Source organism: Sinohyriopsis cumingii, chromosome 1, assembly GCF_028554795.1.
Source record: "Sinohyriopsis cumingii isolate HCF-2022 chromosome 1, ASM2855479v2, whole genome shotgun sequence".
In the NCBI taxonomy this organism is placed as follows: domain Eukaryota; kingdom Metazoa; phylum Mollusca; class Bivalvia; order Unionida; family Unionidae; genus Sinohyriopsis; species Sinohyriopsis cumingii.
This window is the reverse complement of record NC_142961.1, coordinates 128,534,450-128,555,800: the sequence shown is the minus strand read 5'-3', so window position 1 is coordinate 128,555,800 and position 21,351 is coordinate 128,534,450. Positions and strand designations below refer to the sequence as shown.

At 37.4% G+C, this 21,351-nt stretch overlaps 1 protein-coding gene across 1 annotated transcript in view; it reads left to right on the top strand.

The window, feature by feature from the left end:
• LOC149807846 (uncharacterized) overlaps window positions 1–21,351 on the top strand; it is a 263,634-nt gene that overhangs the window by 199,111 nt on the left and 43,172 nt on the right. The window contains exons 16-17 of the mRNA XM_089971376.1: window positions 8,059–8,247; window positions 15,683–15,871. Coding sequence (XP_089827502.1) covers window positions 8,059–8,247; window positions 15,683–15,871 — 378 coding nt within the window. The remainder of the gene's footprint in view (window positions 1–8,058; window positions 8,248–15,682; window positions 15,872–21,351) is intronic.

Sequence of the window (21,351 nt, the reverse complement as noted above, 5' to 3'; positions counted from 1 at the left end):
TTGGATTATTACTGACGTCATTGTGTACATAAGAATGTGACACCTATTTTCACTTGCTGTTTTAAATTATTTGTTTTATATTTTAAATATATATTCTGTCATTAAGTAGTGAGTTATTGAAGTTCCAAATGAGTTTCCCTTCTTGATGATTTGAATTGTATACACTAATATTAAGTGGGAATGGTCCATTTTATTCTCTGGTACAATATCCGCTACTTCAATATATATATAAGAAAGTTCTCCCAACCCAGGAAAAAAAAAACAAGTCTTGCTCTTTAGTGAATAACCCTAAAAATGTATTTTGTTATTTTCTCAACGAATCTCTATCCAGACAAGATGATTCCAGATTCATTGATCACCTCTATCAGTTTATATCATTATCTTGAGTTCTTCCGTCTGAAATAATTATATATAACATGTTGTAGATTCTAAACTAAATTTTTAAAAAATTCCTAAGATTATCAAGTTATCAGGATAGTCATTTCAGTTTGTTTTCAACTGTTGATAACAATAACTTTTTGGACCATAAATAGTTGATAACGTTATGTTCTTATTTTCTTTTGGCTTTTCTATATTAACCTTAGTTCACTGTGTGTCTTTTTGTATTTGCTTTATTTTAAATTCGAAATTATTGTCAAAAACTGCTATTCCTCTAAATTTACTTAAAAAGTGCTTGTAGAAAAGATTAATATTCTCATTGGCTACGTATAATATTCACTCTTGTATGAAATGTGTATCTTGTAGTAAATAAATTCAAAACTAGTTGTGTCATAAAACATGTAAGATATTTCTCCTCTTGGATTTGTCATATAAACTCTGACAATTCATAGATGCAATGGTACTTTTACTATTGCTCAAGTAATGTCACAAAGCTACATATATTTGGAAAAATATGTTCTCGGCAGAGATATTTGACAGTTCATTTACAAATGGTATTTCATTAATTTCCTAAAATGATTCACATACAAATTGTATTCACGTTAACTAATTTGTTAATTTCTATGTCTTTGTTTAGCATGTTCGAAGTCAATGCTTTCGATATATACAAAAACCTAATCGCTTTCTTGTAAAAACAGTTCACATTTCCGACTTAGCTTAGAATATTCTTAGAACAAAAATCAATAATTATAACTTAAAGATGTCGTGAATATAGGTAAAGAAATCATTGCGAATAACTGAAGATTTTAGGAGCAGTATTAAAAAGATACATTTACAAAAGGAATTAAAAATATGTAAAGTGTCTCAATTGTCAAAACAAATGTAACGTTGCTTGTTTCAAAAAATGTATCCTCTATTCACTTATAATCTCTCCAGCTATGATTTACATATATTCAAAAAGACACTAGCAATAAATAATTATTAAACAATACATCAGACAATAATAACAAAATGTTTATCATTTTCAGACAATGTTGTAATTGATAACTTCGAGAAAAGATCAACACGAGTTTTTTTTTTTTTTAATGAAAACTGTGAGTTAGATGGAACGAGTTTCGTTTATGTGTAACTCTTTAGAGCAACTTGCATAAAATATTATTGATGATACAATCATAACAACAACATGTAACTTTGCAGAAATGCAGTGTAATTATTTACTTAAAAATACCCCTCTCAATAACTGGACTTTTTAATAACCTCCTAAATAAAATTAATAAAGAATCACAACTCGAATTTCTCTCAATCATTAGTCAGAAAACGTCTTTGCTAGTACATAACGAATATCAGCTTAAATTTATATTGAAAAAGACTCCCTGATGTTATTGGATATCGCTTGTAAAGAACTTATACCTGTATTCTTAAGTAATTATATACTGTGTCCCACTATTTGTTTTAGTGCATCAATACCATTTCATAACATTTTGGTTATGATTGGTGCAAATCATGGGTAATAACTAATGATGATAGGTGTCTCGTGATTGAACCAGAAATTAAAGGCGAATTAGCATGATATCAAATAAGTATGACAAATCAGATTCTGCGTTTTATCATATTAAATATATTATGAACAAGGGTAAACAGTTAAAAGACGAATAAAACGGAGACCTATTAAATGAGTTCGTGGGCCTAAGCCACAATATGTAATCTGCACTGTGAGCAGACAGCGCAGAGACCCAAAGCGAAAAAGGGTGCAGAAGATCGACAGTTAAGTCACTTCGGCATATGCTACATCTCAAGAGCCACATGTAGGATGAGACTTGCGTCACACCTGTTCAAACCTCATTTGAACAAAGTCCAGATGGGCTTCTCCCTGCTTGTCACGAGAAATGGTTCGGACCTGATGGGACCACAACGCGAACCTACGGCCATTTCGAAACACAGATGGCAGTTTGAAGATTTGCGAACTCGCTAATTGGTGCCTAATCATTAGCGTATGAGGTGTCAGCATAACGGGATGTGACAGAAGTGCCTAGAAGATATTGCATCCTCTATTGCTTTAGGTTCTCCTCTTTTATCCTTCTGCAAGTTGGAAGCCACCAAATCTGCAACACGCAGGTCATGATCATTTTAGGTCAAAGTCATATGTTTGATATGAGAGCCAATCATTGCGATCCACTCGCACTCACCTCTCTGAAGTTACAGAGATTTCCTAGGCATACCACTGCCTCTGCGGACACTGCTGAGTTAGAGTAAGTAGGTCAACATGATATTGTCCCGAAATAGCTGGCATCTAAACCCTCCCTGACGGTGAAAATGCGGCGGCCTTTAAGGCTGTTGTCCGAGTGGTGTCTTGGTTTCTCAAAAGGCTTTGAAAGCGCCGTGGGCCACATGTCAATAAATGTATAGACCTCTGACTTCCGCAGCGGCGGTAATGAGGCCCATCCCCAGCTATGACTTGTTGAGGCTTCTCGGGCCCCTGAATGAATTTACACGCGTGACGGACTAGATCACCTCTTCATACAGGATCTATAAAAAGCGATGATAAACGATTACTCGACGAAAATATCGCGTCGGTAAAAAAAGTATGCTGACAGCAAGGACGTGCTTCGAAAACAAAACCTCGACGACTCTGTCGCGCTGTTGGGAAAATTCATCGAGAGAAGATCCGTTGACGGAAACGGCGTTCTTCTTGTTGCCAAGGGTGCTCACAACATCATAGGTAACATAAATATGGCGGTAGAAAGAATCACACTTTGGGCCGTGCCTACGAGGGACCACGATGCAGATCAAAATCTTAAGGTTGCATTCTAGAACGAAACATTAACCGCTAGAGTGCTGACGTGTTTAGGAGATAATACTTTAACACCACGGTGTAGATCAAGGATGTGATAACATGGCTGGTGCCTTAAATATATTAGCTTGAATTTCGTCCTTAGCATACTCAATATCTCCTCAAGTCGTTTGTATCGAATTATACCTTTACAATTCGACTAACGACCAGGGCTAAGAGGATATAACTGATTATATGTGCGGTCCCGTAAATATGAACATCTAGTGCGTTTAGCAAATATTACTGGGGCTAAATATTCACATATAAATTCTCCATAAATAAATACTTTTGAAACTGTTTTCAGATTACCTCCTCCTGAATTTTGTAATGATCTCTCTGTAAAAATTGAACTAAAGAAGAACATGAATTACAATGAGGTAATCCTGAATATTCTTAGTGGACAATATATATATGTTATTAATATAAAATACAACGATTAAACATCTTAGTAGAAAGTGCTTAAGTTTTTGCATAACGTTTTTCCTCCAAAATCCCGTTATACTCTACAGACCGTATTATTTGTTGTAATTGTTTTTCTTGTTCACAGACTGGCATCACAGACTCTATGTTTTCCAGTTATGTGCATGTCTCTTGTGAAGTTCATAATGTGTGTCCTTCTTAACTATTCTTCCTGATGATATGACCTCTCCGGTGGCCTAAGTGGTTAGAGCAGGTGGAAGGTCACGGGTTGGAACGCCGGCCGAGTCATACCAAAGGCTTACAAAATGGTACTAACATTTTCCTCGCTTGGCGCTCAGCTCACGTGGTAAATGTTAGGACTGGTCCGCCTGCCGTCGAGATAATGTGACTAGGCAGGACACCATGCTAACTGTCTGCATTATGATGTGTCAGTGATGATCACTATAAACTGCTACACTGTTGCACTGCAGAAATCGTAGCTATATGACTGAACAATTTTTAAACTATTAAACTGGGAATAATAAATGATATCGACAGGTTAATCCACATATTTTCTACAGATTGGAGTCACAAACTACAATTGAAATCCATACTGACGTATACGAAATTGAACCAAACGTTAAAAGCCTCTCTGATGAATTGCATGACAAATTTGACAGCATAGAGGGGTATATACCAATACAAAGCTTATTTTAGTGCACCATATAATGTGTTTATATCAGGTCATTATTTCCCATATGCTCTACCAATGTGTACACTGTCTTCATTGTCGCAGTAGAAATACTTGAAATATTTGTGTTTCGATTAGTTTATTGTTATATTGGGATCATTAAACAGTTGTAATAAGTTCGCACTCCTTCGAATTCGTGTTTTATTCCAGGTTTGGTTGCCGCTATTTTCCAAGTAAGTTTATGTATGATTAAGAGAGGCATTATTAGTCGTTATTTTATACTGGATGAATCTGCACCTAAAATCAGAATATTTGCTACATGAACATATCTGATCAAGGTACATCTGCGTTTTAAACCATAGAACCACACTGCAGGAGGTGCACTTGGAATAATCCTAGAGCTCCCCAGACAAAAATGAACTGCTTATAAAGCATATCCAGTGCGATTTTCCATGAGTATAGGACATTCTATGATATATGAGCTTTCTCTGCTTCGACAAACGTGGCAGAAATATCCACAGTTTGAAGCTTTATGCGGAAATGAGTTCACGTTGAAGTGTAGAGTCTTAGATACACATATTGTGATCGATCTGAGAGTTGCTTGGCCTAAAATGTGAATTTCATCTTACTTCTTGTCAGTCCTGGTCAGTTGGCGTCTAACAAAAGTCACGGCCGCCAAAAGAAGCATTCAGCTCAATGTATTATCACTACACTGAGTATAAATAACGTAGACGCAACTATTGTTGACAAAAGACCATCAAATGAGCGTAACGTCATCACAATCTACTAAATTTATTTTCCGCCTGATCTTTTTGAACAGAGCACACCGATGTTTTGCATCTGAAGAAAATACAACTTCAACGAACGCAAAACATTTCCAGACGAAACATGTGCTTGTTATGTATTACCCAGTATATTGGCATTATACTTAATATATAGGCACCCTGGCAAGAATGTTAATATATTTAAGCTGGAGGAGTCGGGCTTGTCTTCCCTGCGTACATGCATTTATATCTTCTCGTCGATGTGTGCTGATCTCCACGCCAACATTCTCACCAAGGGTCCATATACCATGCCTTCTATCCGCAGGTGCAGTAACTGATGCCTTTTGATTACTGGGATGCAATACATTTTTTTTTAAACTGTGCCATGTTGCTGTCAAACGAGCGAGTGCGGGATTATCATACCTCAGGTGAAATATGTTTTGTTAGACCATTTCTGCAATTATATCCACGACGTTTTTTGAAGTAGCAGTCGTGCCCAAGTCGCCTTGTAGAGAGACATTCAGTTAGTGTGCAAACAACGACAGCGCAATTAACACTAGCTGCAAGTGAGTTGGCTTCGTGTACTATCGGCGGTCCCAATACTTAATATTTGTCAACCTCAATCTGAACGCTAAGTGTCGAACCCATTGAGGGGCAGATACTCTCTCAACATTGGTTTGCTATTCGTTCCTATGTATTGTATATGTAGTAGTTGCAAGAATGTTACGTCTTTCATGTCGATCACAAAAACGGCAGACATAAAAAGTAGTGAACATTTCATATAAGTGTCAGATCACTGCTATCAATATGTGTCAGAAACACCATGTTTACATGGATGTACAACGTTACATACGCTTCGGTGACCACCTTTTTGTTGCTAAGTGTCAATCGGCCGCTGTTCCGAAAACTTTGCGTAGAATCGATGATAACTAGGACCATGTAATGCAGCAAAACAGCTGCAGGAATTGATATTGTAGATAATTAGGTATACGTCCTTCGTGGCAGCACCAGTGCAAACATACGTTTGGCCTGGAAAGAAGCCTATAGTTGCACTGATAGTTGAAACAACGGTATGATGAAAATCGATAATACGCCATTGGCAAGGTTGATTGTATACAGTACCAAGAGATATAAATATTAAGATCTGCACCGACGATGGGTAAAGCAACGAACTTCTTACGGCAGAGGGCGGCATGGCGTCACGCACCTACGTCGATGTAGAATTCTGCAAGAATGCCGAGTCTCATCACAACGATGGTGCTATCACGGACAACAAAAAAGGGAGTATAAAGAGGTCTGATTTAAATCGACCTTGCATATCGTGCTATACAGCACAAATGGTGATCACTAAAAATCTAAAACCAAAAACAAGTACAATAACAACAGCCACTTGTCGTTGTTGTTTTTTGCGTTGGGACATGCGACTACCTCATGTCTCTGCCCTCGGAAGACCAGCATTCTGTCCCGCGCTCTGCCTTCAGTAGCGCTCCGATCTGCGTTTTCTAATGTAAGCGATGAGAGCAAAATAATTATTATTGCAATCGTAATAACGAGCGCAGCCCGAAATAATACAATGGGCAGCTGCTGTAATTGTCTTTTCACCATTCTTTAATTTCCTTATTTTGCAAAGGTATATTTGGAATCGCCTGCTGAGTGATGTGCCGTCGTGGAGGAATATGTTGATGGTCTCTAAATGCAGAAGTTTTTGACTGCGGAAGACTCTACGGTTTATCCTGACAGACCCTAGTCGCCTTCTCCATTGCTTATTTAGCCATTTTATGTGGTTCACATGTCCTTCGGCCACGTTTGTCTTTCATTTAGCCCGGCGTTTCAAAGATACAGGGTTATTAGATTATCGAGTTTGGTAAGCTTTCAAAACTTATTTACATACCCTGCATTGGTCTAAAAATGCAATACATTGATCTTGTTTATTGTATTCAACATGTATATCATCACCTATTTAACTTTATAATTGAACATTTTACATTTTTGACGGCATTAAGTAGGCAAAAGATGTATCTGCACAAAAGCAAACACACGGACACATCAAAATGCGAAACGAGTAAAGCAAGTACTGTTTAAATGATTACAAGTCTAAATTGGTCGTCATGTAAACAATAGCAAAATAGTTCTCCTTTTAATACGTGTACCCTCTGCTTCACAGTCTTATAATATACTCATTAGATTTCTATATTTTTATAAGTGTCTGCAATCAACTAAAACCCCGTCTGCATCATGTCATCATGTTCTAAGCGAAAAGGTGTGGATTGTGTAAAAACACTTACCTGATAAGTTACTGAATTTGCCTAGCATGCCTACATCTTTTTTTGCGTATCCTTTTGTTCAGTATATATTTATTTTACCTATTGGCTTACGGTTCAGGTTTACTGTTGCTTGGTTGCGATTGGCTTCCTAGGGATTATGGTAAGGTTCTGAAATTTACCCCTTTCTCTACTCATCGTGTTCTCACTGTTGCCCATACAGTAGGTGACGAGTCCCGTTAACCAACATACATTCAAAGACACATACATACATATATACATACATACATACATACAAAGACACATACATACATACATACATACATACACACACATATACATACATGCATACATACATACATACATACATACATACATACATAAGTACATACATACATGCATACATACATACATACATACATACATACATACATACATACATACATACATACATATATATATATATGTACATGCATACACACATGCATACATGCTTACATGCATACATATGTACATACACATACATGCATACATACATATATACATACATACATACATACATTCATCTTCATCCGCAGTAATTATATATGAAAATGGGACCTTTAGTTATCTTCAAAGTGATTAATAGAAATTGTTTCAGAACAAAATAGACCCACCATATTCATTCTTCGACTTCTTTTCGACATTTATTTCTAAATTTGTTTGACTCGTTATATTTATGCTACGCAATTTCAGTGATACGCTGTAACGAGCTACCACAGCCTGAATTTGCCACACGTTTAGTCAATGCAGGTATTGAAGGCAACTGGACCTATACTACAACGGTTGCTGTGGAATGTTACCCAGGTTACAGTCTAAACGGAAATGGTCTGGTTCAATGCACTAACATTGGAATATGGAATGGAACTCTTGGAAACTGCTCCGGTAACTGCCATGATAAAGCTCCTTTAAAAATAATGTAAACAAATTGGTATAAATGGATATAAAGCTTTTATAATCATACATACATACATGCACATACATGTATGCATACATACATACATACATACATACATACATCCATACGTACGTACGAACGTACATGCGTGCATGTGTACAGACAGACAGATATGCATGCATACTTACATACTTACATACATGCATAACATGCATACATACTTATATAGATATATATGATACACCGGGCACATACCTGAACTGCCGCCTTCATTCATTGACTTGAAAGCTACATTCCTAATATTTTGTCTAATAATTATTCTAAATCTGGTTGTATAAACTTGTTTGAACAATATATATGCCTATTTTTGTGGACACTTTTATCCAGCTGGCAGTAACGAAAGCTTACTCTAGAAATCATTCCGGTTGTATCACGCGCATTTTTAAGGGTTAGCGAAACTAGCTTGTCAGGCGTATCCTCAGTATCTGTTTCTGGTTTTCTCAGGCGATCTGATATCCTACGTTCTCTTTACTATGATAATTTTAATGCAGGAATAATACAATTCAATTAATCAAATTCCTGTAGTTTAGTGCATAGAAGGAGCAAAAAGTTAGAAAAATGTTTTTATACAGCAAAGCAGATTCGTCATATGGGAACGGGGTAATAGAAGTACTTTTTGCTGGGATAAGGGTGTTATGGTTGGCAAGCAACATTGTTGGCATGTTAAAACTTACGTTTTATTTCAAATCAGAATGAGTTCATTAAGCATTGTAGATGACCATTTGAACATATATATTAATGAATAGGAAGAAATTATACATCTTTCTGCTTAATGTTGGAACTTTTTGGTTTACATTCTTTCTCACGACTATTCGTAAAAATAACATTCTCGATGTTCTTGGTGTTATAATGTGAATGTTCAGGTGCCACCTTATATAGATCTTCGAAGCCCGTGCAAACTTGGCAAACAAGACCACTTCAATTTAGAATTATAATATGAAATGTTTAGTGATACACCTGTATAATTGGGCATTTTATATTCAGTGTCTCTGGAGTTCAAATTCAGTTAATAAACCCAACCAGCAAAATAATGCGAAAATAAATAAAATACGGTTAGGGTATGGTCGATGAAATGTAACAACTATAATTCGAGCTCTATTATGTTGTTTCTAATTGTATGCTATATATGAGTAGCATTCAAATCTTACAAACTTGTTCATACTTGTCGATGGTCAAATGTGTGCAGTGCACCTGCTGTTGCTTACACATTCAAACATTTTAAGTCTTTTGGATATGTACACATCCTTTATGGTACATTTTAAATTCCACATTCATTTTAAACGACGCACTTAATACCACTATCGGTTGATTTAGCCAATTAAAAAACTTTTATTAAGTAAATTTAAAAGTAGCGAACTAAGTAAAACTCTGTCCAGTTAATTTGATATGTTATTAATAAACAATAATTCAGCAGCATATTAGGTCCCCAAATGTACGTAGCATGGCACAAAGTCAAAGAAAATCATGTAATGTACGTATATCTTCATATATGTTCACGCTTCGATACAAATGCCAAAGTTTTCCCATTAAACGCCTGAGAATGCTGGTCATCGTCATGACTGTGTGTGTGTGATGTTTATCAAGCATAAGTTTGAGCCCTTCTACGGGTATGAGATAGTTTGAAGTGTATTATCTTGGGTACGCGGTTTACGATTTTGGTGAGCTTTGCTTGGGCCAAAAGGCGAATTTCTGCGTACTTCTTGTCCTTCTGGTTAGCCGGAGTCTAATGATACATCTGCAGACAGGAAACTACAGCTCTATGGGGTATCCCTAAAATGAGTATAACTAGCGTTGATACAACTATTGTCGATAACGAACCGTCGCCTGCCACACCTATTCTCACAGACATCCGTTAATCTAGTGCGAACACAGTTCACAATATTTAATGTGCGCCCGTTCTTTCTATACGGAGCACCCCAGTTGTTCTGCATCTGAGTAAATAAAAGCTTCAACCTTCGCGATTTGTTTCCAGATAAAATATTTGCTCGTTGTGTATTATCCAGTATATAATCATTATGATTCGACCATAAACATCCTGACATGAAAGTATATGCGTCTGCCATGGAGGAGAAGGGCTTATCGACCCTTCCTTCGGACACGCATCTTTATCATCTCGGATTAGTATACCAGCATGAGGTCGCCGATGTATAAAAACAATGTCAGTTTCCTTATTATCAGCTGATCCGGAAATGACACGGTCTTCAGCACGTCCGCAACATTATCACCAAGAGCGCATATGACATGCGTTCAATCCCTAGGTGTAGAAACTGACGTCTTTTGATGATTGGGATGCGGCACCTCTTTACAAAAATGAGCGAGTGTGGGATTATCATTCCTCAGCTGAAAGGTGTTTTTCTTTAGAACATCTCACCAATTATATCCACGCCGTTATTGAAATAGCAATCGCACGCAAGGCACCTAATAGGCAGATTATGAGTTGGTGTGCAAACAGAGCAAGCGAAGTTAGCCCTAGCTGCGCGGAGTAGGTTTCTCAATGAAGTCCCCTTCTTCGATGTTTGTTGACCCCAATCTAAACCGCTAAGTGTCAATCTCATGAATATGGAGTTACTGTCGCAACAGAGGTTTCCTTTAATATTATGTCATGTACATGTATTAGGTTTAATAATGCGTTCTTTCTTCTCGATCACAATATCGGCAGAACGAATTAGCAATTCTTGTATCTTGACTTGCTGCTAGTTTAAGCTCGCATATGAGGATAATAATTGCAACGGCTGGATATGGTACGAATGACCGAGAATACTGATATCCCGATATTAGCGTATTCATGCTGCGGAAATCACAGCACAAGACATCGACGGAATGTTAGTTGTTATGATTTCAAACAAGTGTCTAAGCACTGCTATCCACATGTATGCGCACAACAATAATTACAGTGTTTTACAAAGTTGCAAATTTCGGTGACCAAGATGTCACAGCGAAATTTAATGAAGGGACATCTGCAGCTCTAGACGTTACTGGTGTTGTTGTTAACTCTAAGTCCGACAATGTTATGATAGCTTTGTGTTGTATCACCGCGATACTAACTAGGCGCATGCATTGCTGTTATACTGATGAAGGACTTGCTATTCTGTGCTGTTAAGTATGCGGCTTTCAATGCAGCATCATTGCAAATATATGCTGGTCCTGGCACGTAGCCAATAATTTCATCATCTGTGGGATCTTCAGGGAAGTCAAGGATAGTAAGGCCGTTTTCAACCGCATTAAAAGGGATAAATTATACACTAACACGTTTGAAGCGAGGAGCTCGAGGTATGTTAACGTGATTGCACCATTGTTAATCACAATGGTAATAGCACACGCCAGCGTATTAACCTGCGATTTTCTTGGATCTACAATGCGTATCGGGAGCTTCTGAATGTTGCCTTCAGGTAGTCTAGGTTAGTATGGTTTTCCACAGAACGCGACTGCCAGTTAGACTCACCTTCCATTGCAATGACTCTTAACAGTACGCTGTTCTCTTCCATTAAGCATACTTCCCGTGATTTCTCCATAATGTAGCACCCATCGGCAATGGTGATGTCTACCGTCAGGTTGGTTTGTGCAAGACTCACCCGACGCTCAACCGAAATGTTGTGCCATCTTGGGACGAATGAAAACACTCAGAGACCTACAGGGATAGGTTAATAAGTGCGCATCAGCTGTTCTAGAACAGTCGACACAACTAGAACACATGCAACAGACACTCTCAGAACGAAGGAGAGATGTTATTGTCATAAGTACTTCGCTTTAATAAGGACGCGAAATGAGTTTACTTAACATCGATGTGGTTGTGCCGGATGGTCTATTGGTTCGAGACCACATATGATGATATAAGTGATAGGTATGTGCTAGCAATTGTGGAGTGGAAAAATATATTACTGACAGCTGGTACTCAGGAACGGGAGAAAGCGAGATCAAATGTTGTTAAATGTCATGTAAATTATGCCGTCTGGCTTACAACCATCGGTTGGAATAGGAACGTCCGCAACCACGTGTTGTTTACCATTGATAGCAATGGCGAAGCAAGGCTGTCAAAAATGGAGCACAGCTTTTACAGGTTTAATGTTGACTACCTTGCTGAAATGATTCTCATTCAAACGCGCCATGCTTTTGGCATATGCAAAGTTTCTATATTTAAGGCTACAAGCGCTTTTGCAACAATGTATAATTATAGTATCAACAGCGGCACCAACCCAGTACGTGAACCCCAAACGTCTATAAGACTGACTTTGCAAAGATGTTCAAAGTTGATTAATTCGCACAGAATAGCCATGACAGTGGGCTAAACAAGACTTTGTGTTATTTATGATAGACAAATCGCTTGGCTTTACAGTGCAAGGACAGGGCGTCTTAAAGCTGTTTTCGGTCGTAGGTATTTGTAGACTTGAGCGTGCACGCAGCAGCAAATTTATAGCTGGATCACTAATTATATGTATTGTAAACATACGACATTAGATAACACAAGAAGAATACATCTTACACTTCATGCGCCAGAGGCAAACAAGATTGAGCATTAATCCCCAGATACGGCGATTTGATGGGACAATTTGATGTCGCCGCCTATGAAAGAAAAGCATCCTGTCCCGTACCATCCTTTCATTAGCACTTCCGTCTGTGTGTTCTATTGTGAGCGATGGGAGCGCATAAGATAGCGATTGCAATCACAATGGCGAGGGCAAACAGAAAACGTTCAGTCATCCAACAAGGCTACTAGCAGTCTTTATCGGAAACAACAAAATGGTCAGACATTCTAATTGTTTTTTTTACATATTGTTTAACTGCCTTTTGTTGCAGAAATATGTCAGCAATCAGCTGCCTAATGTATAGCCTTCGTGGACGAATTTTCTGATGGTCTCTAAGTTCAGATATGTTTGGCTGTGGAAGACGCGGTTTATAATGGCAGCCACTAGTTGCCTTGTTTAGTTGCTGAGTGAGGCTTTTTAATATCCATGCGCCACATTTGTATTTTGTGTGACGCAGCTATTCACTGGTGTATGGTCATTGTGTTACCGAGCTATGTACACTTTCAAAGGTTACTTACAAGTCGTTTTATGGTCTAAACTGGCAATTTATTGTTTTAAGTGTTCATTGCGTTCAACACGTATATCCGCATATACATAACGTTATAATTGTACTTTATTTCATTTTTTGTCAGATGCAGGTACGTAGCACAGCCAACATCACAAACGCAAAACACACGCACACATCATCATGCGGTATTTGTGAAGCATATACTTATAATGGATGATTTATGTCTAATTTACTCGATGTGAAAACTTTGACAAAAGCTTTCTAGTTTGGCTACGTCCACTTATACCTGGTTCTTATAATGCTCTCAGTTTGCTTTATTCCTTCTAAAGAATCTTGGACTAAAGAATCAACTAAAACCCCGTCTGCCACGGTATACCACCCGTGATAATGTTCTACTTTATAAGGTTTTAGGCGTGGTAAAAGAGTGTGGATAATATGAAATAAGTTGTCCTGGTAGATTACAGAATTACGATGTCTGCCTATTTCTTTCTTTGCTTATGTTTTTTTCCATAGTAAATCTTTGTCACTCTCTGTCAATATGTTAAAAGTGAATTGTTACGAAAGGCTAAGGCATACATGGTTAGTGGTAAAAACTAACGTATATTGGAAGTCATTCTGCGTTAATCCATTGTCGAGCGTTGACAGCGATATAGTTTGGGGATAGAGGTAAAATGGAACGCAACATTTACATATTTGGTTTTAGGGGTCCTTTGCCATCAACTAATTGATCGGATTGCAAGATACTCCAAAACAACAGAAGAATTGAAGGTTCAATTTGATATATTTTATAAAGAATGCATTCACATGCGCGTGGGAGATTTCAACGACCTGTTAATCTCACTGATTAGCTCCAACACCAATTGTTTAGCACCAAACTCTATTCTAGAAAAAATTTTGAGCAGTAGGCATTTGTTATACTATAATATTCTTTCCATTTGTAAAGGGCCTGATTTTACCTTTTTCGCAGCCGATGGTAAATATGCATCTTTAATAGACCATATTCTATTGTAAAAAGTAAGTTCTACTTGTTGGATAAGGTCGAAAAAATAGATGATCATCCTTTATGTCAGGTCATATTAATGTAAAACTAGGGCTAGTCAGATCATTTATACTGAATCAAACAATGGCCGTCAAGAATATAAGTCACTGCATAAATTGGAAGAAAACCTTGACAGAACAGATAATTAGGTATAAGGAAGCAGCAGGCAACGAATTTTAGCGCATTTGCATAGGGCATTACTAATGACGAATGTCGATATTGAAATAAGACACGACACAGATTTTACACGACGCAGCTTCTAGGTTTCTTCCCATAAAGAGGTCTTGCCCGTAAGTTGACCATCTTGGAAACTACTAAACGTAACAAAGTTTCACACGGAAATGTGGCTGAATGGTAGGGAATGGTAGGCCAAAAGGTTGAGCATACATGTATGAAAACGAAGAAACTGTTTGCAAAATAATTATTGAAAGCTAAAGAACTGGACGTTAGAGAACAGTTCAGCGATCTTGAAAAGCTGCAGTGCTCAATATTTCCACGTTATAAAAGTTTAAACTGAAAAAAGGACATAAGCATGATAATAATTGCGAAATCGAATCAAACGGAAAAAAGGTTACGAAACCACGACTCTATTATAAAGTTATGGACAAATCATTTTTCCAATTTATCAGTACCTGACAATAATTATCTGTATGATGATAGTCATTACCAGATGGTCTTAGCAAATGTTAGAAAACAGAGCATAGAACCCCATTTCCACTTCAGTAAAATCCCCACTAGAGAAGAAAATCAGCTGAGCAATTAGTTCTCTCAATAAAGATAAGGCATGTTGTCACGATGGTATTGTTGCTGGGCATTTACTGGTTGTGGACACTCCTAGCAGTGTACATATATTTGAAATTATATTCACAAAAGTTTACGAGACTGAGAATTACCCGCGTCACTTCAAACAAGGTTTGTTAATACCAATCATTAAAAGAAGGAGAAATAACAAATGATATATGCATATTACCGTGATATAACTAGTTTCAGTGCTTCGGAAGATCTGAGAACAAAATATTATATACACTAGACTAATAATATTTTCGAAACATATTTCTATTCCAAACCCAGTGCAACATGGTCTTAGAAATAATTGCAGCAGTATGAGTGCATTATTATGCATAAACGAATATACATTTTTGTAAATATTGGTCGATATTGGGTGTTTGGTTATCATCATATTGAATTGTATGATCAACAGATGATAGATTCGCCATCATAATTCCTCAACTTCATACAAACATTTGTTTTTAAATGTTTTAACTCGTGATATTCATTTTACAAATGTTCAGTTGTACGCTGCGACGAGCTCCAACAGCCAGAATTTGCCACACGTTTAATCACAGCAGGTCCTGAAGGCACCTGGACCTATAATACAACGGTTGCAGTTGAATGTTACCCAGGTTACAGTCTAAATGGAGATGGCCAAGTTAAATGCACTAACTTTGGACAATGGAACGGAGCACTTGGAAACTGCTCCGGTAATTGTCCTTAAAAATAATGTTAACAATTAGGTATAGATGGAAATAAAGCTTTTGTAATCATGCATACATACATACATACATACATACATACATAACTTGTTCGTACCACCAGATTGCAATGTTACACATTTAATGGGTGCTCCACACATATTCTCTGCCTCTACCAGAGTGAAATTTGTATCGTAATGTTGTTTGCTACTGTATATGCACAATGTAGAAAATTTTGGCATACATGTATACTACTTTCAAGTAATGTGACTGAATTTATTTCTATTTTGTTGCTGTGGAAATCTTATATATTGATCTAATCACACATCTGACTAAAATGTCCTCTCAATATCCTCGAGATCCTGAAAGTGCGATGAATGCTTTACACAATATATAAAAATCAGATAAAGGTTAAATGATCGTTACTTTTTCAATCAGTTCTCCAGCCGAGGAAGTAAATATTACCAAGCGGAGCTAGCAGCAATTTCATATGTGCATACCCGAAGACCTGCGAAGCTGTACACTCTTTAACCCCAATTGCAATCATCATTAATACACATCAGTTGTGTGAATAAAACATTCTTTAAAAATTCCTAAGGTATACAACCTCTATTTAAATATCCATGACAGCTATCAAGTCAATCCTAGGAAATTATTTTCTTTACAACTTAAATCCTATGCAAAGCAAACGACTGTTGAGAGTCGCTTAATTTAATTGATTCGTGGAATATTGGGCACAATCGGAAACTCCCAACTGTATTAGTTGACTTCAAATTTGTGTTTCAGTGTCAACAATCTATATTTCCATTACTTTGTCTAACAATTATTCTAAAATATCGTAGTACAAATATTTTTTGAACAAAACACACGCCTAGTGCTTCGAGTGGATACTTTCATCCATATAACTGTAACGAGACGAGAACATAGTTTAGGAAGCATTCCGGTTGAATCTCTCTAATTTTTAGCGAGTGTGTAACTAGCTCTTATGTGCGCCACGTCTGCATCTGTCCCTGGTGGCCTCGGACAGCTTTATATCCTAATATTTCTTTACTATGATACGTTTTATGCAGCTGTACTACGATTCAAATTAATTAAATTCCTGAAATTCAGTACATAGTAGGAATGAGAGCAATCATTTTGAATTACTTCGCTACAGCAAATAATATTTGTCAAATAGAAATAGGGAAATCGAAATAGAATTGCAAGCTTGGCAAAATAAGAACCATTAAATTATTAAAAAATCAGTATGGAATCTTTCGTCAATTTCTAAATGGAACTAGATTTTGTGATATACATGAATAATTGCTCATTTCAGTTTGAATGTCTTTGGGGTTACAATTAAGTTACTAAGCCCCCTCCTACCAAAAAAACCGTGATGATTGTATGGTCAACGCATTGCAATTACACTATCTTGATTTCCATTATGTCTTTTATAAGTATTTGTCAATTAAGACTCTTAATCAAAGTTAAAAAATTGTTCATAGATCTCAATGGTCGAAATTATACAGTACACCTGATGGTGCTTTCACATTCAGAGCTTTAAAGTATTTTGCATATTTACCCGTCCTTTCTGAGTCAGTTCAATTTCTTCATTCTTGTAAACCGTCACATGTTACAATCGATTTTTTAGTTAGTTACGAACCTATTTATTTAGTTAATATCAAATTAGCAAACTAAGCGAAACCTGTTTCATTCAATCTGTTATGAAATCGACAAAAATGAATATAGCATGGCAAAGAAACTTATGTACGAATATACTTATATATTTACACGTAAGAAAAAATAACAAATACAGAAGCCTTCTACATTCCATAAAGTAACCTTAGCCACCCTACTAAAAAAGGCCTGACATGTTTGATAATCTTAATATAAATATTCATTATATACATGTACAAGTATTGAACCTTATATTTTAATATATCTAGCCCTAAATGCGTCCTGCAAACGTTTTGCTTAAATATGCAAACCAGATACTAATTTCATGTTTTGCATGGGATTCATGACCCTCCAAGACGATAAAGAAATAACAGGAACATACCTGCTCCTGTATCATCACCAATACACACACATACACACACATCAAATAATTGTGTTTGTTGATCACCGACTGAACCAAGTTTGAAACAGTTGGCAAAACTATACTTAACAGAACTACCTTTTTTAAACGTTCATGATCTTTCTCACAATTTTACTATATGTTATTCTTGATAGCAGAATAATCTATTCTCATGTCCGCACCAACCTCTAAGAGACTCATATGACTGACGATTATACAGACTCAATTAGTGAACACTGATAAGCATGGAGGAGATTTAGCAATCGTCTGACGTACAAAATGTGAAGTAGGTATCGCATATTCCCGGCTAAAGCTTGCAACACAATTAAAGAATGTGAACGAGCATCATACAATTATGTTTATACTTTAAAATCTCGTTCCGCTGTGAAGAAGGTATTGGAGATGATCTGCAAAATAAATGGTGAGGGAAACAACAGCTCATTCCGACATCTAAATGTAAACAATACAATATTAGAATCACATATGACATATCAAATATACTTGCAGACGTCTCATCATCATCTAATTATTCAGCAGATATTCGAAGCCGGAAATTCAAAAAGAGAGAATCCATTTAAAATTCACATCAAATAATTCAGAAAATTATAATCAGCCATTTTAAATTTTAGAAGTTATGGAAACGTTGAGCATGGTCCAGGCCTGATGAAATGCATTACCATTTTGAAGGAACTACCGAAACCATCATTAAAAGCTCATTTTAGAAAGCTCCAATAATGTATAGACCACTCTTAATATACAAAAGTGCTACAGCAATACCTATTCCACAGATCCTATCAACAATCGACCGATTGTCTTGATGAGTTGTGTCTGTAAAACGATGAAACAAACGCAGTGATCAATGCAAGGCTTCTCACTTGGACTTATTATCACAGCATTACTAAGTCTGTAAATTATGCAGTTCTCAGTACAAGTACAACGGGAAATGTTCTTTTCTTACCATTGTCTTCACGGTTTCCAGGGTTTCCAGGAAGACAACAATTTCCAGGAAGAAGCAAAACTAAGCGAACACTTAACGGCAAAGTATTGTCACGAACAATAAACCATCCATATGCCGAAAGAACATCGGAACACTTTAGCGTTTCACCATCACGGGAAAAAAAGTACGCACTGCTGTTGAACTTCGGTTTTGACTTCGAGTGGATCCTAAAAAACGTAGAAGGTGCAGTGTCATCCACGGACCAATCGTTCATGCAAGTTAATCAAAAAAGCCGTCTGCTACAAACTATGATGTGCGGTCGATGAGTGTTTGTCGTCGCAATATAAACAGCGTCGCGGCGAAGACTTAGTCGTGTGATGTTTCTAAAAACTAACTTCTGACTGCAACTTTGTCCGGGACATTCGTAGAAATACTGCAACGATGAAACCGCTGACACCTGAAGAACGAAAATCTCCAAGATCTCAACGCCTTGTCATATCTGTGACAAACGTTCGAGCATGACAGGAGGCGAACACATGTCAGAGGTCTCTATCACATCACTAGCGCGTTTAGAGGATCGGACCACGAGTGCTGCAATTGCACCTTTAACGATACCGAGTTTCTTCTGGTGATCACACATAACCTTCGTGGGTACGTGGGACATTTTGTCGTGGCCGCGTTGAGTGATTCACGCGTGAAACACGTGCTCGATTTCGTAGGTGTTAAAATTAAGGTCATCCAACACAACTTCTAACAATAAATGTCCATTTCGGTTCATCCATTTGTTTCAGTTCCTGTCGTCGTCGGTTGAAGAACTCGCTAAACACTGTCCTGAATTTAGTATTTGGAAAAGGGAATTTGGCACAGAGGCAGATTCGCTTCGACGAAAGGGAGTTTGTATCTTTACGACTACATTGATGCATGTACCCGTTTCGAGGAAACTTCGTTGCAGCCTAAAGAAGTGTTATATTTCTTGTTGAATCTGTAACACGTTTCCGACGACTACGATTACACACGTACTCGTCTTTAATGCACTTCTGTCCAAAGCGGAACCACTATGCAATCGCTACCGATCCGGACATCATGTGCACTGAAAAATGACTCAGCTCCATCATGAAAGAGCCCACGATCGCCAATCACAAATACCTGTCCAACTACGATTGGACGAAAACGTTCAAATACATCATTTATCTCAATACAAACAGCCTCTGTGATGGGCGATATTGCAGATGTATCCATTTATCCATTTCATCTCCATCAAAAGAGAGCTCTCGATCGCCAATCACACATATCTGTCCAACTGCGATCCGACGAAAACGTTCAAATACAGCATTTATCTCCATGTAAACAATCTCGGTGATAGGCGATATTTCAGCCTCGTCCCTTTATCGATTTCACGTTATCGCCGGATAACAGATCATTGTGGATGATCCTGATGGAGTGTCCGATGGCTATTTCGACGAGATCGGCCTCTGTTGATTGAAATATTGACACGATCTCCACAGCGACTATTAATTCTGCGCATAAAACATTCTCTTCGAAGGACAACAGCTGAGCAAACAACAACATAAATTCAAAACACTGATGTCGTATACATCTAAGTGACAAAACTGGCATTTAATCTGCACGACAAAAACATTTACATTATCTAACGCTGCTACAGGCGCTACCACACGGCCTTGTTCTCAAAAGGGTGAAGCGTGCGCTCAAATTGAAACAGGCAAAAATGGATGAAGGTTTACATTAATTTCAATACTGTCCAGAGAACTAATTCCACTAACAATTTTGATAAAGACTTCTTCAAACTCAAGAACAATTCCTTGTTTGGAAATACCATTGCAAACAAAATAAAAGGGAAAAGCATTGAGATCGCCAACAACGTAGAACGGCGAAACGAACTCGGCAACGATATGCATTTGTCCGCATGAAAATCTTCTTTGAAAGCCTGGTCGCGATCGAATGTAGAAAAAACACTCTCAAACTGGACAAAATGGTCTATATTGTCGTGGCCGTGTTCGACGTGTGTAGAATGCTCATGTGTAAGGATCATTATGATTTCATCAAAAACAAGTACGGTGACCAAGCACAGCTTTTCAAGACGGATACGGACAGTCTCCTCTACGAAACTGACACGTAAGATTTTTACCACGATATGTTTAATCGTCGATCGCAGTTTCGTCTGTCCAATTACCATCCACATAGTCTGTTTCACTGCAGGAATAACAAATAAAGTCATTGGATGGTGGAAGACGAAACCAACGGTAACAACATCTAGGAATGTATCGGTCTTCGCTAGAAAATATATAATTCATACTGGATCACGGTAACCTTAAAAAGAAAGCGAAGGGGATCAAAAAGGCCGTCATCGATAAAACGGCCACATTTTATCATTATCGCTAGGCATTATAAAGCGGTCTCCAATATTATTCGATCAAAACCTTACAGTCTCACTGCCATCATATCTCCACTGTGCTACTCATCAAACGAGGTATGTGT